A 19,941-nucleotide genomic window follows, 5' to 3' on the forward strand; every position below is an offset into this window, starting at 1 on the left:
TTTATTTATTTATTTATTTATTTATTTATTTATTTATTTATTTATTTAAAAGATTTTTATTTATTTGACAGAGTGAGAGAGCACAAGCAGGGGGAGCAGCAGAGGGAGAGGGAGAAGCAGGCTCCCCGCTAGCGGGCGGCCTGATGTGGGGCTTGATCCCAGGACTCTGGGGTCATGACCTGAGCTGAAGGCAGACGCTTAACCATCTGAGCCACCCAGGGGCCCCATGGGAGTCTGCATTTTATCGTCACCCTCCCCAGATGATTCTTCTATGTGCTAGGGTTTGTAAAGGTATCTAAGATCTAATGGGCAGGGTGTGGCATGGTTTAAAGGAACTCCTGTTGAGGTGACCTCTTATAGATAGGACACCAGGTGCGGAAAACTGCCCCTTAAGCCTTTCTGTAATTTGTGGAAAAGTCAGGTTGGTTAATAAGCATTTCGCAGAGACTTGCAAAAATCAAACAAGGGAAAATGCAAATGTGAAAGTAATTATATTTCAAGCCAGTGTGGGTGGTTTTAAAATCTTAAAAGGAGGTATGGCCTGCATGAGACAATTTTGGGAGAAGCTGCTTCAGCAGATCAGGGGCTGAGAGCAATGTTTCCTGAACATTAAAGAGGGTGGTCGTAGAGTGGGAACTGTCTGTGGGCAGAGGCTTTTAATCCTCCCAGATCTGTTTTGTGGCCAAAGCTGATGCTCGATTAAATGGGTCCTTGGTGATCAGCAACAGAACTGGGCCAGCTGTCTTAGGCAAAATGCGAATTTGGGGGAAGGCTTTTGAGGAGGGGGCTGGGGGATCGCCTCTCCAGAGGCTTTGCTGCATGAACCCACACAGGGTTTGGGCTTTCAAGCTGCCGTCATGATGGATGTGATTTCTGACTGACTACCTTTCTGTTGTCATTTGCCCGCAGAGAGGGCAGATCTGGCTCCTTCCCCTTTGTGGGAGGTGCCAGTGGCTGCCTCATCCGGGAAATTCTGCAGGAGGGATGTGGGGCCTGAATAGGAATGGGACAGATGCTAAACAGACCCAGCCAATCCAAACCCAAACCAGAAGCAAAAACAAGAGAAAGAAAGGAAAAGGCCACCTGCAATGCCTCTAGAGTTAGATTATTTAGGGTCAAATCCTGGATCCGTCACTTGCTCTTTGATCTTCTGTGCCTCAGCTTACTCATCTGTAAAATGGGGATGTATTTGGTCCATATCCCTTATAAGGATTAAACATTTGGCCAAGTGCCGGGGCCGATGTCAGGGCTTGCTTGTGCTTGCGGTCCTGTGAGCGTCTCTCTCTGCACACACACATTTGATCCCATTTCTGTTGTTTTCCTTCAGACTGCCTGTTTCCTATCACATCTTGGTATTGCTGCCCACAGTTTTGCCTGTCTCTTTTTTCCTTGGGAATTTGGCCCCACAGCTGATGAAGGGACATGACAGTCTGGTTTTGTAGATGGGCCTCTGCAGATGGAAGGAGCCGGACGGATGGCCCCCGGGGTTTCCGGTGCCCAGTCTCGCTCCCGGATCACCGATCACTTTCTCTCCTCTGGGGCCTTATCTTTCCATCGCACGCTCGAGCCCGTCACAATTTGCTGTGGCCTTTGACTTTTAAGGAGGGTACTGAGCAAGGCTAACTTGCTTCTCTAAGTACCTCTTGCCTTTCTTCCCTTCCCACCTCTTAATGGAGGTGTGGGGCTCCTTCCGACTCTCTTCCCAAAGCCTCTGCCTTTCAGAGGGCAGGTAGAACTTTGTGGAAGGGAACAGTATCCATTGAGGGGATGACGCAGTCTCAGGATATGGCACATGGCAGAATTATATTAAGGTTCCAAAGTGATGCTTACAAATTTATATGCTTTGTGAATATGGAACATCTTTGTCCTCTTAGCAGCGAAATGATTCATTGTAGTTTGGTTTTATTTCCTATTAAGGTCACTTGCCCTTCGTTAATCTGGCCTCTCTGGCAGTATGGTCCATGCATGAGACTCTTTTTTTCTTCTCGGAGCGTTTTGTGTTGTGTGGTTATTGTGGTGATAGTGAGGTTGTGATTGTAAATTAGTTGATTCATTCGCAAGGGCCAAGAATACATGAAAGTATCCGTGGTCAGAGTCTCTCTCCCACTCCTGCCTCCATCCCTCAGTGTCTCAGCTCCTTACCAGCAGACGCCCATTGTATTAGAATTTTGCACTTTCTTCCAGATTTGTCTTATGCACATATAAATATATGTTATTTCCCCCTTTTTAAACAGATGGTAGCATACTATATATACGCAGTGTTCCATACTCTGCCTTTCTTTGACTCAACGTATACATATACATCCTTAGATATGAGTATACAAAGAGGTTTCTCGTCCTTTTTTATAGTGGCAGAATATCCTGTCATACAGTGTACCATGATTTCTTTAAGTACTTCCCCATAGATGGAGATTGAGGCTTCCTGATTGATTTTGAGATGAAGGTTCTGGATAAGGATGAATGAATAGAATCCATATTGACGGATGCGGCTGAAATGACGTCCGAGGTTGAGCATGGTCTTGTGTTGTTCACAGAGGGTGTCCTCTAAAATGGTAAGACTCTTGCAGTAGTCCACTAGGCTTTGCATAGGTAATTTTGGAAATCATAGAATAATCAAGGAGAATCACATACATTTTTCAATTAGCAATAATCACGCCTTGGATAAACTGCATTGGCTATGATCATTTTGTAAGCTAGTGGGTTCCTGGTCGTGGAAAATAATGGGTTATTTTTTAAAAAGATTATATTCTGAGTCCAGACAGATGTATCTAGATGCATAAAGTTGATAAAGGGACATAAGGAATCAGTACCCACCATTCAGAATAAGTTTAGAAAAGTTTCACGGTCAGGAAAATGTTCCTGGGAGATAAATAACCCACTTTTCCATCTGTTCTTATTTAGTAGATGCCTTAATGGGTTAGATTTGAAAGTGCAAGGAAGGCAGGGTTATAACTTTCTTGAGGACATAGTCGCTGACACGTTGTAGCTCATAAATATTTGTTTTGAATGGAGAGCATGATCAAAGAATTTTAAAGTATGGTAAAGACAGCCGTATATATCTATTACTGTATACGTTGTTATGGAAGTGTATATATTAAAGCATTAATACCAAGTGATGTTTGAACCAGCAGAATATTGGAAGATGAAAGTCATGATTCAGGAAGGAGCAGGCTATCAAGTTCACCTTATGCTTCCTTTCGAAGTACTACTTTGACCTTGAAAATCTTAATTGTACCTAAATGTAAGTCTGGCGATAGAAATGTATGTTGTAGATGAATTCAGCCCGTTAGCAAAATTGTTAAGTAGCTAAGAAACACATGCTATTTTTGTGAGTCCAAAGATGAGGAAACAGCTTGAGGACCCACTGGAGAGCCGTGTGCCCTCCGAGACAGGGGCAGTCACTTCCACATTGGAAGCCACCCGGAGAGTTTCTTCACTTCTTGTCTGTTTTGGATGTCATCTTGTGTATTTGATGGTCTCTTTGGCAAGTAGGTTGAGTATCGCTTGAGTCATAATAGGAGACAGAAATGATATCCATTCACTCAACTGTGTTGAGAAATAATCCCCATAAACCTGCTTTCATTCTTTTAGCTTATATATCCTTCAAATTATGGGAGAATTAAGGAGAAAGAAAGTTAGGATGATAGTCATGGTGATGGCTTTTGTGTGACATGATGAAAGTCTGCAGGCCACAAGCAGAGGTCAAAATAAGGAACTGCAGTCAAACCGATGAGTGAGCAAGTTCCCTAGAGGAATTTTATCTTCTGTGTGTCCTGCTCAGAACCCGAGTTGCCGTGCCCAACTAGCTCCTTTTCACAGTGATGGTAGCTTTTCTTAGTTGAAGGTTGACCTTTGCTTGGTGTCGGATGAAGTGTGTCTTGGTGGCTTACACACGCGTGCTGTGGTCCCCACCCCAGCTCGGGCCCGTTTCCTTCGTTTTAAAGGTACTTTTAGGAAAGGGGCGTACTTGTTCTCTCTGCCAGTTTTTCTGCACCCCCCTGTGCCCCCCGCCCATGCGCAGTAGAAAGTAGCTTGGATTCTCTGGATCTCCACTTTATTTGCACCCCTCGTGCTCCGGCTGTTTGGTATTTCAGGTGCTGGTATCTGTCATCAGACTCTGTTCGGTTGACTGGCCCGGGGAGTGTGGTCCTCATCTCGGGGATGCTTGTGCTTTGCTCGCTTCTTCCGGGTCTCTGTGGTAAAGTCTGTACCTGTTGTCTTGACTCTTCCGATGCAGGTCTGCAGACTCCTACTCCAGAGTTCATTGTCGACGTGGAGTCCATGGACATCTTCCCCGTGGGCTGGTGCGAAGCCAACTCTTACCCTCTGACCACACCACACAAAACAGTCTGTGAGTATCGTCCAGTTGGGAGCCCTGTGGACAACATGCGGGGCTTGGGGGGGTAAATAGACAGTTCTGTGAAGAGACTGTAGCCAGGTTGTAAAAAACAGACCTTGTGTTAGATTTACCACGGAGCACCAATATTTTTATCTTGTGGATGTTTTCAGTATCTTCGAGAGATGGATATTTGGAAGCACCTCACAGGTTGACAGGCTAAGTCATAATGATAAGGCAGGTGAGCATCACAGAGTGGCAGAGATAAGATATAAATATACTAAGATCTATAAAGATTGTATAAAATAATATATAAATATATATAAAATAAAATAGGTCTTCACTCCCAATTTATAGTTCATTATTTTGATTAGAGAAAATTTAAGCTAAATACTATGTGGGTTTTTTTGTTGGTTTTTGTTGTTTTTGTTGTTGTTTTTGAGAGGGGGAGAGAGAGTGCATGAGTGGGAACCCTCCTACACTCTTGGTGGGAATGCAAGCTGGTGCAGCCACTCTGGAAACAGTATGGAGGTTCCTCAAAAAGTTAAAGATAGAGCTACCCTATGACCCAGGAACTGCACTACTAGGTATTTATCCAAAGGATACAAACACAGTGGTCCGAAGGGGCACCTGCACCCCAATGTTTATTGCATCAATGTCCACAATAGCCAAACTATGGAAAGAGCCCAGATGTCCATTGACAGATGAATGGATAAAGACGATGCAGTTCATATATACAATGAGATATTACTCAGCCATCAAAAAGAATGAAATCTTGTCATTTGCAATGACATGGATGGAACTAGAGGGTATTATGGTGAGCGAAATAAGTCAGAGAAAGACAAATACCATTTGATTTCATTTATATATGGACTTTAAGAAACAAAACAGATGAACATAGGGGAAGGGAGGGAAAAATAAAATAAGATGAAAACAGAGAGGGAGACAAATCAAAAGAGACTTTTAACTACAGGAAACAAACTGAGGGTTGCTGGAGGGGAGGTGGGTGGAAGGAATGGGATAACTGGGTGATGGACATTAAGGAGGGGATGTGATGTGATGAGCACTGGGTGTTATATACAATTGATGAATCACTAAATTCTACCCCTGAAATTAGTAATACAGTATGTGTTAATTAAATTGAATTTAAATAAAAAATTAAAAAATTGAAAATAAAGTTACGAGTCCTTAAAAATAAGGGGTTTTGATTTTTTTGTGAAGTAGATATTTCTGGTATTTTCTTTTTGTAATTTGTATGCTAGCTTTACTTTCTAGCATCCTACTGTAGGGTTCATTTATGTAGATGCTCAGGAAATTACTAGAAAAGGGAGTTCCGTCCTATAGTTGGCTTCCTGTCCCCTGATGTCAGCAGTTTGAAGGACAGTTCTATTCCACATCCATTAAGAGGAGGATGGTGCATTGTCTGTGTGAAACAAAGTAGGTCGCCCAGATTATACACAGGTGGATTTTAAGGGATTCTTCTCTCCCATACACCATACTGCTCAATGAATCTGATCCAATGAGAGTAATATATTGTCCTCATATTAACATATTTCTAAAATTTTGAGCATAGAATAATTTTTTTCAATCTCAAGGGCATTCTGTTTTTGTCCTCTCACAGTGCCACAGATTCTTGGTTCAGTTGGCCTGAGAGCCAGGTCAGGTGCTCCCGGGGTTTAGTGGTGGGTAGGGCTGGTCCCCTCGGTCTTAGTTGTGCCTCAGACAGAAACTCCTGTCTCGTGTCCTCTTTCTTTCTTATTAAAAGCATATTTTAGAATAAAGTAGCTAGTGTTAAAAATAGAGCAACCCTACAACCCAGCAATTGCACTACTAGGTATTTATCCAAAGGATATAAACATAGTGATCCATTTAATCTCATTAAATGCAGTAAATTCTATTTAGACTTCATTTCTGATGAGTCAAAGTCTCTTTTAGATTTATTTATTTATTTTAGAGAGAGAGATTGAGAAGGGGGGAGAAAATGAAGGGGAGGGGCAGAGGGAGAGAGAGGGACACGCAGACTCCCCGCTGAGCGCAGAGCCAGACATGGGGCTTGATCTCAAGACCTTGAGATCACGACCTGAGCCAAAACCAAGAGTCAGATGCTCAACCAACTGCACCACCCAGGCGCCCTGAGTCAGAGTTTATTTTAATGCTGGAAGAAAATAAGATAAAGTTGTGGCATGAGTGAAATAACTTTCCAGTGTTTAAATTGTTTCTTTAAAACTGACACAGTTTTCCCTGAAGACATTTTTTTTTTAAAGATTTTATATTTTAGAGAGAGAGAATGAGAGAGAGAGGGAGCATGAGAAGGGGGAGGGTCAGAGGGCGAAGCAGACTCCCCGCTGAGCAGGGAGCCCGATGCAGGACTCATTCCTGGGACTCCAGGATCATGACCTAAGCCGAAGGCAGTCGCTTAACCAACTGAGCCACCCAGGCGCCCCCATGAAGACATTTAAAAAAAAATGCTTTTGCCCAACTCGTGAATGAAACTGACTGTCCTTTTGCCCTTTCTTGCCTGTTTTACAGCACAAAAGAAGAGAAAGATTGCAGTTGTGCAGCCAGAAAAACAGTAAGTTTTTGTGTTTTGTTTTTTTCCCCCAAAACTTAGATGGTATATAGAACTGTCTTTATAGAGAATAAGGAAGTGTGGCCGTTTTTATCAGTGAGTGGGTTCACAGAGATGATAGCCAGAAATACCTGTTGTTGTTTATGGTGCACCCGTTACATGGAAGACACGGGCTCGCCTCTTCTAGGGATCTCTTCTCCGGATTGCAGTTTCTCTCTTCCGTTCCAGCTGGAGGGCATCCTGGCCTCACACCTTGATAGTGAAAGCCCTCTTTGAGGCCCCCCTGGCCACGCGTCGCTGTCCCTGCCCACACTCAGCATGCTGGCGTCATGGGTCGTGGCCGGCCTGGCAGGCAGACTGCCGTCCGAGGCCATCTCTGCCAGCCCCCAGCAAGGTGTCCTTGAGGAAGCTGCTTAATGCTCTGCATCTCGACGCCCTTCTTTGTGAAACACCTGTTTCTCAGGGGGTTCATGAAGATTAAATTAGATTTCCTGTGGAAAAAAAAATTGTGTGGGTTGTACAGGGTTAAGTCAATGTAAGTTCTCCCCCATTTCAGTTGTAATTTTAGGGAGAAGGAGGGTATCAGGCAGTGTGCATACGTGCAGTATGTTTTTGAAAAATTCTCACCATTAGTAGCATTTTTATATATTGAAGATTAGCTAAGGTACACTAAAATACACAGCCTTTGCCAGGTGGTTCTGTTTTCTAATGAAAATACACTGGTGGAAATGAATTTGATCTTTTCGGATACCCGGTTTAAACTTAAAATGAAATTGAATAATGACTACATGGCTATTCAAATGTGAATAACAGTTTTGTGGGCATTTTCCATACATGCATGTCTAAACACAGTGTAGCAGGTTAATAATCTGACTCCAGTTTGGTCTGGATAACGTTGAAATCGAGAGCAAAGAATTAAATGGTCCCATCATTGAATCCAAATCCGATTTTGTAGCTCCTCAATTTATGGCCCGTGGATCCGTGGTCCCCATCCTGCACTTGCACCAGTCACCCAGACGGCTCGATAAAACACACACACTGCTGGGTCCCCATCTCCAAATTCCCTGGCTCAGGATGTCTTTAGTGGGGCCTGAGCATCTGTGTATTTAACAAGTTTCTAGGTGGTGCCGGTCCTCTAGTGTGGGGACCCCACTTTGAGAGCCAGTGTGAAGATGACCCCACTGAGATTTTGTGATGGTTTGCTCTGCACTTGTGTCATTTTTCAATGGTGTGATTTCCACACCGCCCTCCTGGGTACCCTGTAAAAACCAACGCACCTCTTTTCCCCCATGGCTACATTTTTAATGTTTATTCAGCAACTTTTTTACCGAACTGTAACACAAAGCTCTGCCCTAGGCTGGGCCTACTTCTCATTCTAGGACCCATCCGTTCATAGGCTTTCTTTGAAGGTCTTTTTAGTGTGGCCATGACCCACACAAGCAGTTCTCAGACACTAGCTTGTAGAAAGTACTAGTTTCTTCTATTGAAGAGAGGTCTGACTTCCGTTAAAATCCATGCGAGTTGATGTTTCTTTGTGTCTAAAATATAATGAAGGGCATTATGACAATTCTATAGTAAGAGACAAGCCAGGAGCCTCCTGGAAGAACATCGCTGATTAGGGATGACAACCTGAGGGGCAGACATGCCATTGGCTTCTTAGGGTTATTGCAAGAATTTGGGGACGACCTCTTTGAAACGGATACGTTTGTACTGATGTTGCTGCTTGACATATATGCATCCTCTCTTTTACTGTGTGCTTGGATTTCTGTGATAATCGCTTTAAGTTGTGGAAAGACTTCGGAATTAGTTTAATTAATTTAATTAGTTATTTCATTAGTTGAGTTCCTTCTCAAGTGTGCGACCCGTGATAGTTGTATTTTCTTGATCAACAGATTGCCATCCACAGTGCCTGTTGAGAAAATACCTCACGACCTTTGTTTATTCTCTCACCTGGACACCTCAGGTAAATGAGCCCACTTACGGCTGGCTGTCCCGTCCCAATTTGGGAGTGGAGACATGCGTGTGTTTTTAGGTCTAATATAAGAATATTTCAACTTTAAGTTCATTCTCCTTGTCTCTGTTGCTACTTATTAACACATACCTACTTTTCAAAAAATTTCTAAACCAGATTCTCTGTGCCTCTTCTGTCTCTTGGTCAGTAGCTCTAGACGCTTCTCTCAGTCTGCAGGAGAAGAGTCCATGTGTTCCTTGGAAATTTGGGCCCAGTTAGGGTTGTATGTTGTGGATGGTCATGTGCAAGGAGAAAGAATTGAAAATATCATTATTAGGCACTCATTTTTTTTTGACATTTTATGGCATCCCACTTGCATTTTTCATTACTGGTTAATATTTAAGTCCCCATGGGCTTTTGAATTGTTCCTTAAAAACCCTCTGTGTTTGAAAGCTGAGAGTGAATAATATATGTCTTTTAATGTGTAAAGTTCTATATCTTACATTAAAACCTTTGAAAACACAAATGTGAATTCCCCATTGACAACAAATCTGATTATAGATGTGTTTGTACATTAAATAATATATTTGATTACGAATTCTGTTTTCTAGCCAAAGGGAAACCTGCTCTGAATTCTTCCAGGATTCTAAGCTATATGCCATGGAAGAATCCTAGCAGTCAAAGTTATAGTAAGGAGAGCATTTTTATGAGTAGACTTACTAAAATTGTTTTTTTTCCTAAAGTTCTGGGTAGGGTAATCCTACCAAAAAATTTCCATGTATATGCAGCTGTGGACATAATTCTTTTGCCTAATTTTGTTGTATAGAATTCAAACTTCAGAATGGTTTTAAAAGAACCATGTCAGCTCTTCTTTCAGAGTCTATAATTGTTATATTACTCCTTTTGTCTTACCCTCACAAAAATAACATTTCTCCCTCGTTCCCTATTGGTTCTTAGTTGAAGTCCTATGAGGACAGTCCTGTTAACAGAGACACCACTGTTAGCGGAGCTTAGCTTGGGGTATTGTGGGGGAGGGCGAGTCTTGGCTGACAGCAGAACCCTGTTACAGACATCAGGAAGCTTTAGGGTAATACCTTACCATTTATTCTTCCACGTTTCCCCATGGCCCTTTGAGACACAACTAGCCCAGCAACCTGCTACGTTGAAAGCACAATGAAGGAAATGCAGATTCAGTCCACGGGAAGTACATTGCACGTCCATGAGATTGGCAAAATGAAGACGCCCTGCCATGTCTAGTGTTGGCTTAGATGTGGAACAGTGGCCACACCTCCTATAGGAGTGTAGGTTGAGATTGTCCGCGTGGAGATCAGTTTGATCACGTGTGGGACAACTGAAGACATGCAGACCCCGTGGCCGAGCAGGTCCCCTCCTTGTGATATACTTGGAAAGCTCTCTTGCCCATAAGCAGAAGCCGATGTTTACAGCTGTCCTCAGCAGAGCACTGTCGGTAATTCCCGAGCAAGTGGAAATGACTGAGTGTCCATCAGCAGGAGAATGGGCTGCTGCTTGTGCTGTATTCATGTAATGGTGTCACGCACAGAAGTGACAGGTGGATGAACGTTCTGCATATACGTGTACCGACTTGGGTGGATCTTAGAAACTGCAGGTCGAACAAACAAAATGTTGCGGAAAACCATTTATGGAATATTTTTAAAATATCCGAAATACCATGCATTACTTGTTGACACACATCTACCTGTGTGTGTGTGTGGTCAAGTTTATAGGCCTGCGTCGGAATGATAAACACCAGGTTCAGGGAAGGGGAAGAGAAGGTGGAGGAGTTTCTAGAGTAGAAAACCCAGGAGAGCTTAGCTCCAGAGCTGGGGTTGTTTTTTGTTTTGTTTTTTGTTTTTATTAGCTGCACAGTGGTACATTAGTTGTCATTGTCTTGGTTTTAGCATCTTTTCGTGTGTCTTGAATCCTGCATCATAAACAGAGAAGTTCGTTTATATGGTAGCAAAAAAATAACCCGAATTTCTAAGATACTGTATTTATAAGACATTCTGATATTAAGACACAGTGGGCCTCTGGGTAATTTTGCCAACTAAGTGGATTAAGCAGGTTTTTTTGTTGGCTCCTAAAGCGTGAGCTGTGGTGCTCTTCCCCGCAGGTACTGTCAACGGAAAATACTGCTGTCCTCAGCTTTTTATCAACCACAGGTGTTTCTCAGGCCCTTACCTGAACAAAGGGAGAATCGCAGAGCTACCTCAGTCGGTGGGACCAGGCAAATGTGTGCTGGTTCTGAAAGAGGTAAGGCATGCGCACGGGGGTCAGCGTCGGGGTATTTCCACAGGGTGTCCAAGATGTAGACAGAATTTCTGAAGGACATAACAGGATCGGGCTGGAGCTGGTCAGGCAAAGATGGGAAATAGCGTTCTTGCCCGTGAAAAATTCACAGGCTAGCAGTGGAGGGCGGGGGGGGAGAGTGGGGAAGAGGGTGGGGGGACTACACCCTCCTCCCCCGAGTCCGGGGAAACCTTGCAGTGGGTTTGAGGGCTGTGTGTGGGTCAGGGCCCAGGACTGCAGACTGGAGGTTTCTCTCAAGAGGCAAGTAAGCCTGGATGGGTGAGAGAAGTTGCTCTTAAGGATAGACACCCGCCCGTTGGCGGCGTCAGGAGCCGCAAGGCCTTTCCCCTCCGTCGGCCGTAGCCGGCATGCGTCTGCATGGAGGAGGCTCCAGCTCAGGCTCCAGGCACTTGTGTGAAGTTTGTGTCGTGGCCGCGCATCAGTTTGATGGTATTCTTTCCCATTTCTCTTCCTGCCTTTGGGGGTTGACCTGCAGAGAGAGGTGAATCCTTGTTACATTGATGGAGGTTTTTATAGCCTCGCCACAGACCCCGTGTGGACATGGCTTGGAATCCTGGAACCATTCTTGGAACTCGATCTCTGCTTTTTTCACACATGTCAGTGTTTTCTCTTATGAAAGAGGACCCCACATAGATCTTCCTCATCGCTACTGTACCATGATGAATGTGTTTTAATCCCCGGGACACAACAATCCGTTCATCCACTGAACACATGTCTGTGAGGCCACTGCTCGGAGGCAGGCGCTGTGCCAAGTCCTGGGTCCGAACACAAGCCCTGTCTGCCCTCGGCCTATTGGGGCTTTGCAGCCTTGTTGGGGAGATGGCTTAATTCTAGGCTGAAGGTATGGTGTACTGGGGGGGACACTCAGGGCGCAGAGCAGAGCGCTCTGGGAGCACAGGGGAGGGAGTGACAAACAGATGGTAAGGGATCCTTGCTCTGGCTTGCAAAGGGAGGAGCACCTCACGTGGGAGCACAGCCACAGCTCACAGGTGGGTGTCCGGGGAAGGAGTATGGGTCCTTAGGCTGGGGGTGACTCATAGGTATAGAAGAGTGCATCCTGTTTTGAAAAGAACAGACGAGAGATCTGGGCGGCCTGATGGGTGAGGCAGGCCTGGGTAGCGGGGTAGCTTGAGTGAGGCCTTCTCTGGCCTTGTGAGGAGTGCAGATTCCCACTGCGGAGGACGGGAGCCCTCTGAGCGACCTGTGCGAGCACCATCCCCTCGGGAACCTCCACATGGTTTCAGACGTCATTCTACTTGAATGAGATCGTTTTAGCAGAGGCCGAGCGTGTTTGCTTTCCTAGGCCGTCTGCGCAGTTAGCAGTTAAAGACTTACATGTTCAGAAAACAAAAATCCCTTTAAGAGAGAAAGTTGAAGTTGTAGTTGAGAAGAAACTCTGTAAAGACACTCTGGCGGGGCCGTTGTTGTGGTTATTTACTTGGGAGCATTTAGCCTATAAATGTTCCTGTCCTTCATGAGGTTCCGGTCGTGTGGGACAGACAAGCAGGCAGGTCTAGTATTGCAGAGTGGCAAGCGTCTCAGGTCCTGCAACGGGGCCGGTGCGGGTGTGTCGAGGTCCTGTGGAGTCCCCTGCAGTCTGTGCGGAAGGAGGTGTGGGCAGCCTGCATGCGGAAGGCCTGGGGTATCGGGGTGCCCTGGGATGAAGGCAGGAAGATCGGGAAAGAAGGCTTACGGCACCTCAAGTGTAAGGACCTCGGAGGAGGATGGACACAGAAAGGGCACAGATCTGGGCGGGCCTTTCTTGGGCCCCTGCCAGGTGTTCTGAGCAGCCGGGACCTGCTTTCATTTAAAGCAGCTCACCTCCCACGGCTGGGCCCTGCCTCCCGAAAGTGATCAGTGCAGGTCTGGCCCAGCCGAAGTGGCAGGTTGACCTGTCTAACAGATGAGACATTCGTCACTACAGAAAGATGGTGCTCAAGGCAGGTCCAGGGGTAGGGGTGCCTCTGAAAGGCCAAGGTGATGAGGGTCAGTGGAGGGACCGCTGGTCGGCTCTGGATGAGGCGGCACTGACCTCGGATTCCCAAAGATGTTGGACTGGATTGAGGAAGAGATCAAACCAGGACTCCGGGTCAGGATTCCCATGACGACGTGAAATCGCACCCCTGGACCGAGCACTACCCTCCGCAGTCCGGCCCGAGAGTGGGTTGTGGGTACGTTGATGCCTGCCTATGTGTGAGCCTGTTTTTGTCAGGAGTGATCAGAAAGGAACAGGAAGGCCTGGCAGAAATGCGGTGAACCGGTGGGTGCCTTTGAAGTTGCCTGCAGGGCTGTTCGTCACGGCAAGCTCCAGGGATCAGCCTGCGGTCCCCGGTCACCTGCCGGCTCCGCTCGCAGACACGCTGGTCCCAGGTTCAGCCTGTCTTCGGGAGCTGGCTCTTTGTCGTACGTGAGTTTTTAGAGTCAACAGTGGTTATCCCCGATCAATTCCCCGATAGGTGCCGGCAGCCAAATGCAAAAGCCAGGCCAGAGCAGTTTTCTGATGACAAAACTAGTTTTTTGCTGATGTTCAGAAAATGCATGAGGCAGAAGAAGAAGGGAAAAAAAAGCAAGCACTTCAGTTCTGTGAGTGCAAGAAAAATGGGAGTTCCAGCAAGCCAATATTTATGCTAATGTGCTTCCTTCAGCACCAGAACCTCTGTGGTTTCACATTGCATTTTACTTAAAGAGAACGAGGTAATTGGAGCAAAGACAGAGCATGTTTGCTTTTCAGGCCGTCAGTGGTGTTAGCAGTTGAAGGTTTTCAGGTCTTTGGGAAATGCAGAGTGATGGCTGTTTTCCCTCTGGTCTGCTCAGGGGAGGCTGACCTGTGTGCATGGGGGCAGAGCCAGTGAGGGGCCCATCCAACTCTGTCATCCCCACGAGGGACCCAGGACTAGCAGGTCCTGAGGGGATGGGGACAGGTTGAGCCTGTGGACGGCCCGTCAGGCTGGGGCATTTTATGGGACCCCGGGCATCCTTTCCTATCCCAGATAGTTCTGCACCCCACGCCTGCCGCAATGCACCAGGTTCTCCTGAAGACCTGTGGACCGCAGATCTGTGTGGCCCTCGGTCCGCTGACGAGGTCTGCGTGTCCCGGCGCTTCTGCTGCTGAGAATGTTGGTGTTGTGTCGAAGAGGTGTTGGGGGAGGTTCTGCTAATACCTCAGATGTGATCTCCCGAATGGCCAGGCCTGTGATCCTGCCTTCCTGCACCACATAGTGAGGGAGGGTGCTGTGTGCTTGTGTCCGGGTCTGAGGCAGAGACCAGCACGAGCACAAGAGGAGAGGAGTGAGCGTGGAACATCTCACAACCTCACTCATGTCCATGAGCCCAGCGATGAAAAGTCCTGCCAGCAGAAGGGACTCTGCAAACACCGGCTCAGGAGGAATTAGAGTCTCCGTTTTCATGGCGATGCTGACATCCATGGATACGCAGGCCACGTACCGGGGTGACGTCCCAGCATGGCTGACGGGTTTGGGGAGCACCTGTGGTTTTTCTGAAATGTTACCTGGCTTGAGTTATTTACCCATATGTAACCTGTGGTCTTAGCAAGCAATAGAAATGTCATGTCCAGGGGGGAATCTCTAGTAGGAGTCTTTTTTCACGTTTTGCACATCACTTTGGGATGTGTGACACAGCAGAAGCTCTGGATCCATGTTGGCTCGACAGCAGAAATCACCCATCCAAGCTTTACATGCTGCTTTTGAGCATTTACAGATGCGCTTTCCTGTGAATAGGTAGATGCATAGCCCTTGCCTATCTCTTCCCTTTCTTCTTCCTGAGGCTTTAATAGAAGGCTTAGGAGAAAGCAGCCCGAATGCTGGACACTTGGGAAACTGTCTGAAGCGATACGCTTCCGTGGCTTTTTCTTTTCCTCCAACCTGTGCCCTGGACCTGGACTTGGATCTGATGTGGAGATGAGGCTGAATACAGCGGAGTAGACTGATAACATCAAACACGGAAGGCTAGATGGAGCTTCTGCTCTGCCAAGGCAGGGACGTTGTTCGTGACGAAAGTGAGATACAGAAGCCCGCGTGTGTGCACACGCCCACCCCACCCACTTACCTGTCCATCCAGCCATCTTCTACCCTGAATCTATCCATCGTCATCTCTGTCGTCCGTCTGTCCATGCATTCATCCATCCACCTACTCATCTGTCATCTATCATCTGTTTATCATTTCTATCCTATTTGTCCGTCCATCCATCCATCCATCTATCCATCTGACTGTCTATCTATCTAACTGTCTGTCTGTCTCACATACCTGAAACAGTCACTTTGCTACTCTTCATGGCAGCCTGGTCCGGGGACGCAGAGGCTGAGGCATGACCAGGGAGGCCTGCCTTTGTTCGCAGAGACCGGGTGGTGAGAAGTCTAACTTTGCAGAGGGTGGCTGTGCCCATGAGCGGGAGCTGTGAGTGCCCGGTGCCGATGCCCGAGCCTGGGGCTGCTGGACAGGGTTGCCACCAGGCGGCAAAGGGATCCTGGAGGAGACTGGAGCGCTCACCTTCGCGGAATGAGATCTCTCTGTCCTTTGGTCTGCTTCTGTGGTCTGCATAGCTCTGTGGCCCCAGCAAGTGCTGAGGAAGTGGTGAGGGCCCTGCAGGGTGCCACTGTGATCCGGGCGTGGTTCTTTTCAGCTGTCCGCAACCGTTCGAGGGTGTTTCGGATACGAAGGTGCTGGGTTATTCCACATGCAGCAGATACTCACTGAGCATGCGCCACACCAGGGACTCTTCCAGCGCTGGAACCCGGCAGGGAATGAAACACAGTCCTTCCTCCGTGCATTCGTTCAGGCCCCGGGAACTCACCAGTCATACCCTCGTGCCAGGTGGGCACTGTTCTTGGAGCTGGGGGTCACGGTGAGCAAGAGAGGCGGCCCCTTCCTTGGTGAGTTGACGGCCTGCCTGCAGATAGGGGAGGGGGCCTTGTCTCTCTCCCTCTCGGCCTGTCTCACCCTAGCAAACCTACACAGGTGCAGATACATGGCAGAAATCCATGCCTGGTTATGTTGGAATAATACCCCGGTTCTGTGTTCTCTGGGGTCTGTGGGAGTCGTAGGCATGTGGTTTGTAAATCTGGGAGCAGGGCCATGTGTTATTCGGGCAGTAAGTAAGAGGATGGAAAGAGATGCTTTCTGTGTACCCCGTGGTGTCTTCCTGGTCTTGCTTCCTGTGCTGGGGCTCAGGACCCGGGATCACAAACCCCTTCTCCCTGGCTGGTGGGGATGGAGGACCTCCACCTGATAGGCATCTGGCAGTTATCTCTTGACTTTGATACCTCCCCCCCCGCCGCCCATGAGGTATAGCCAGTGTAAGGCAGTCATGTGCAGTGGGGTTTCAGACATCACAGCAGAGGGTTGAAATATTGAACGTCGGGTCTGACGCAGAAGGCAAGCTTGCAGACATGCCCTTCCTGAGGGTTCTGGGCCCTGGGCTGATGGCACTCTGCTTCACAGACGTGTGGCATTGGCTCGAGCAGGAGCCTCCAGAGGAATCTTGTGTTTCCTGAGTCCCTGCCACGCACCGGCCTCTCCTCCCTGCCCCGTCAGAGATGCCTGCCTGCAAATAGTGATGTGAGTGCCCCACAGGGGGAAAGTGAGCGCCACGCCCACCCGCCCCACCTCAGAAGTTTCCAGTGGGACCTGGCGGTCTGGAATTCGGCCTCCTTTGGAGCTTGTGGTTTATATTTCCGCCACATGGTTGACGCATGAAGCTATTTCCCTCAGTCTCTTGGTTTTGATTACAGTGTTTATTTCCCACGTTTGGGGAGTTCTGTGATGACTTGTTTGAATTTCCCCTTCATTATATATCGTTGAGCATTTGTTCTTGGCTACTTATCACAACTTTCACTTAAAAACTGGAACGACTTCATGTGGGAACCCAGAACATAAGAAATCCAAAGCAGCCTTAGCTGTTCACATAAATGATGCCATACTGCACGCGAAGGTAACTTTTCTCCTTCAAAGTAGCTGTGTGTTCATCAGTATAAATGAGAGAAGGTGGTGGAGTGGGTGACGAGAGCGGGGACGACCATGGCCTCATATCAAGGACTCAGGCTCTGGGGTAACGTCGGACAGAGGAAAAATCTTGCCCAGGTGACGTCTGGTTAAGTCAGTCAGCAGAACCCAAGATGGCGACATGCCTCGTGGTGATAGTCTGTGGTGGTTTTGTTGCTGCCGTTTTAAGCTTATGCTGAACACCAGCTCGTAAAGAACAACGCGCCAAGCCTGTGCGCGGGCATGAACTGTAACACACACACACACACTCACATAACCTGTGAAGCCGGACTTCGCAGCATGCTGGCCGGTGTCTGGGAAGATTGGCAAAGGTTAAGTCTTTTATTATTTGCCTGTCAAGAGGGTAAGATACCTTTGTGGAACTTTCTCATCACGCTGTAGGATAGGCTTTTGTAGCAAAGAAAATCAGGAGCAAATGTTATCTCCTGGGCCTCCATCCACATAATATTTTGTATATTTTATGGTATCAAAGAAATACTTGGGGTGAATTAGTCACTAAGTTCTAGATGTCACCTTAACTTTAACTGTTTTTAAAATATCTTTTAAATAAATATTTTTAAATAATTTTAACTCATGTCAGTGCTCATACTGAAATTCATTGAACAAATTCCAAAAAATACTTGTTGAACTCCTTCTTTTGGCAGGTATAATTGTAGCTACTATGAATAGGGCAGGAAACAAAATACAGTCCCTCATGTCTTGGTGCTTATGACCTCGTGGGAATGGACAGTAATTAACAAATAAGCCAGTACATTTTGGAGACAGGGAGGGTTTCTTGGCGAATTGGACGGGGACTGTGAGAAGAGCAGAATTCACTGAGGCGTCCCAAGTCTGCCCTGAGCAGTCAGAAGAGGGAAGGTGCCGAGAAGGGAAAGCTGTTGGATGGATTAAATCTGTCTTATTTGAACAGAATGCCCACTAAGCCTCCCAAGTGGAGATGGACGCACGAGTCCGGAGCTGGGGAAAGGTCTAGGATGGAAATACAAGTGTAGGAACCGTTAGTTTGCGAGTTTGGCGGTGGTGTTGAAAGCCAGGTGCACCGCGGAGTGAAGTAGACAGTCCGAGGACTTGAGCCCTGAGCCCTGCTGTTGTTTGTGGGAGGACGCACGGGGGACGCGAGCCGGGACGCAGGAGGCCCCAGAGAGGCTAGTGTCTTGTGGGTAGAGGAGAAGGTGCTCGCCGAGGAAGGCGTAAGGGTGCTGCCTCGAGCCACCGCCAGGGCGGAACAAGAACAGAACCAAGGGTGGCCGTTCTTTGGCGATGCGGGCACATCGTGGGCACGTTGTGGGCATGGGAGCGCCCCTGGGTGGGTGCCAGAGAGCGCTGAAGGAGAGAAAGGAGCCGGCAAGTGCAGACAGTTCCTACGGTCTTACCGAAAAAGAGAAGGGAGCATGAACGAGGTGGCTGCAGAAAGATGAGAGAGGAAGAGAGAGCTTTCATTGTTGAGGATGGGACCACGGACCGGTCTGTGCTGGAAGGGAAGTCATCCCGCAGAGGAGGGAACGTGATGGTGTAGGAGAGGTGGGTGGCTTGGTCTGCTCGGGCTCCTGCAGCCAGCCCCACAGATGGGCTCAGACCGCAATGTGTGAGCCTCAAGGCCCTGGAGGCTGGAACCCGAGGTTGGGGTGCCCATGGGGCAGGTTCTGCTTTGCACAGGGCGGTGTCCTCACATGGCGGGAGAGCGAGGGAGAGAGAGAGCACAGGCGCTCGGGTCTCTTCTCACAAAGGTTCACTCCATTACGAGGGTGCCAACCTCATGACCTCATCGAACCCTAATCTCCCCCCAAAGGCCCCACCCCTAATGCCATCACATGGAGGTTAGCATTTCAACATATTAATAGGGATGGGGGTGCACAATTCAGTCCAGAGCAGAAGGGAAAACCATAAGGTGAAGAAGAATATTCTGGAAAGCATTTTGGGCTCTAGGATATTTTGCTGATGATGGAGGGCAGAATGGATGCATTGGTGATGCACAGAGGGGCTTGAGATTGGTCAAAATTAGGGAGAAATGCAGTTATATGGGAATCGGATTCCGAGTAGAAAGAATGTTCTAGAAGTGTTGGGTTTCTGGTGACTGAGGTGAATGAAGTTTTAGGGTGTGATGGGATTCTCCTGTTGGTCTTCCAGGGGGAGGTAGAGAATTCCTGAGAATTATAGCCTCTTTTGGGGAATGATCTTTTAATCAAGTTGAAGCGATAAAGGCAGGAGTTCATTGGTATGGGGTTGGGTTGGGGGAAAGGCTACCTACCAGGGCAGCCCTGGGGCTCTAGCCTTGCCGCTGGGACGGAGGGAGCGGAGCGCCTCCCCTCCAGGGTGGTGGGCTGCCAGGGGAGGTCAGCCTTCCTTCCACTGAGGATCGAAATGAAAGTCGAGATCAGTTTTGGCCAAAGCAATGGAGTTCTCCACTTGGTAAAATATGTCTGATTATTGCTGTTAGCATTAAAAGTTTTGCAACAACAAAAGGAGTGATGAACATGAAGATTATCATTAGATAATATTTAGTATTAGATGCAGCATTTGCAAAGGAATATGCACAGAGCCGTTAGTTTTTGAGGCGACAAAATGAAAACACCTAGTTTTAAGGGGTAAATCACTTGAAAAGCTTATTTGCTTTGTTTTCTTTTCGAGGCTCGTTTCAAAACCCTATGCATGGAGAAACTGCTGATTAAGCAGGAACAATTCTTTATCATTTTACTGGGGAAAAAAACAACCGACCTATTTATAAAATTAGCTCCATTC

The 19,941-nt window shown here is 47.3% G+C and overlaps 1 protein-coding gene across 7 annotated transcripts in view; it reads left to right on the forward strand.

Annotated features, from left to right (window-relative positions):
* The window catches only part of SFMBT2 (Scm like with four mbt domains 2), a 228,824-nt gene that overhangs the window by 176,921 nt on the left and 31,962 nt on the right, over window positions 1-19,941 (forward strand). For all 7 annotated transcript variants that reach the window (XR_004682235.1, XM_035021691.1, XM_035021695.1 and 4 more), the window contains 4 exons: window positions 4,238-4,351; window positions 6,866-6,908; window positions 8,798-8,868; window positions 10,988-11,127. Coding sequence is in view for 6 of the 7 variants with exons in the window: in XM_035021691.1 (XP_034877582.1) it covers window positions 4,238-4,351; window positions 6,866-6,908; window positions 8,798-8,868; window positions 10,988-11,127 (368 nt within the window). In the remaining variant the exon portion in view is untranslated. The remainder of the gene's footprint in view (window positions 1-4,237; window positions 4,352-6,865; window positions 6,909-8,797; window positions 8,869-10,987; window positions 11,128-19,941) is intronic.

The sequence above is a fragment of the Mirounga leonina genome, unplaced genomic scaffold (assembly GCF_011800145.1).
Source record: "Mirounga leonina isolate KUSES-001 unplaced genomic scaffold, KU_Mleo_1.0 Mir_175, whole genome shotgun sequence".
In the NCBI taxonomy this organism is placed as follows: domain Eukaryota; kingdom Metazoa; phylum Chordata; class Mammalia; order Carnivora; family Phocidae; genus Mirounga; species Mirounga leonina.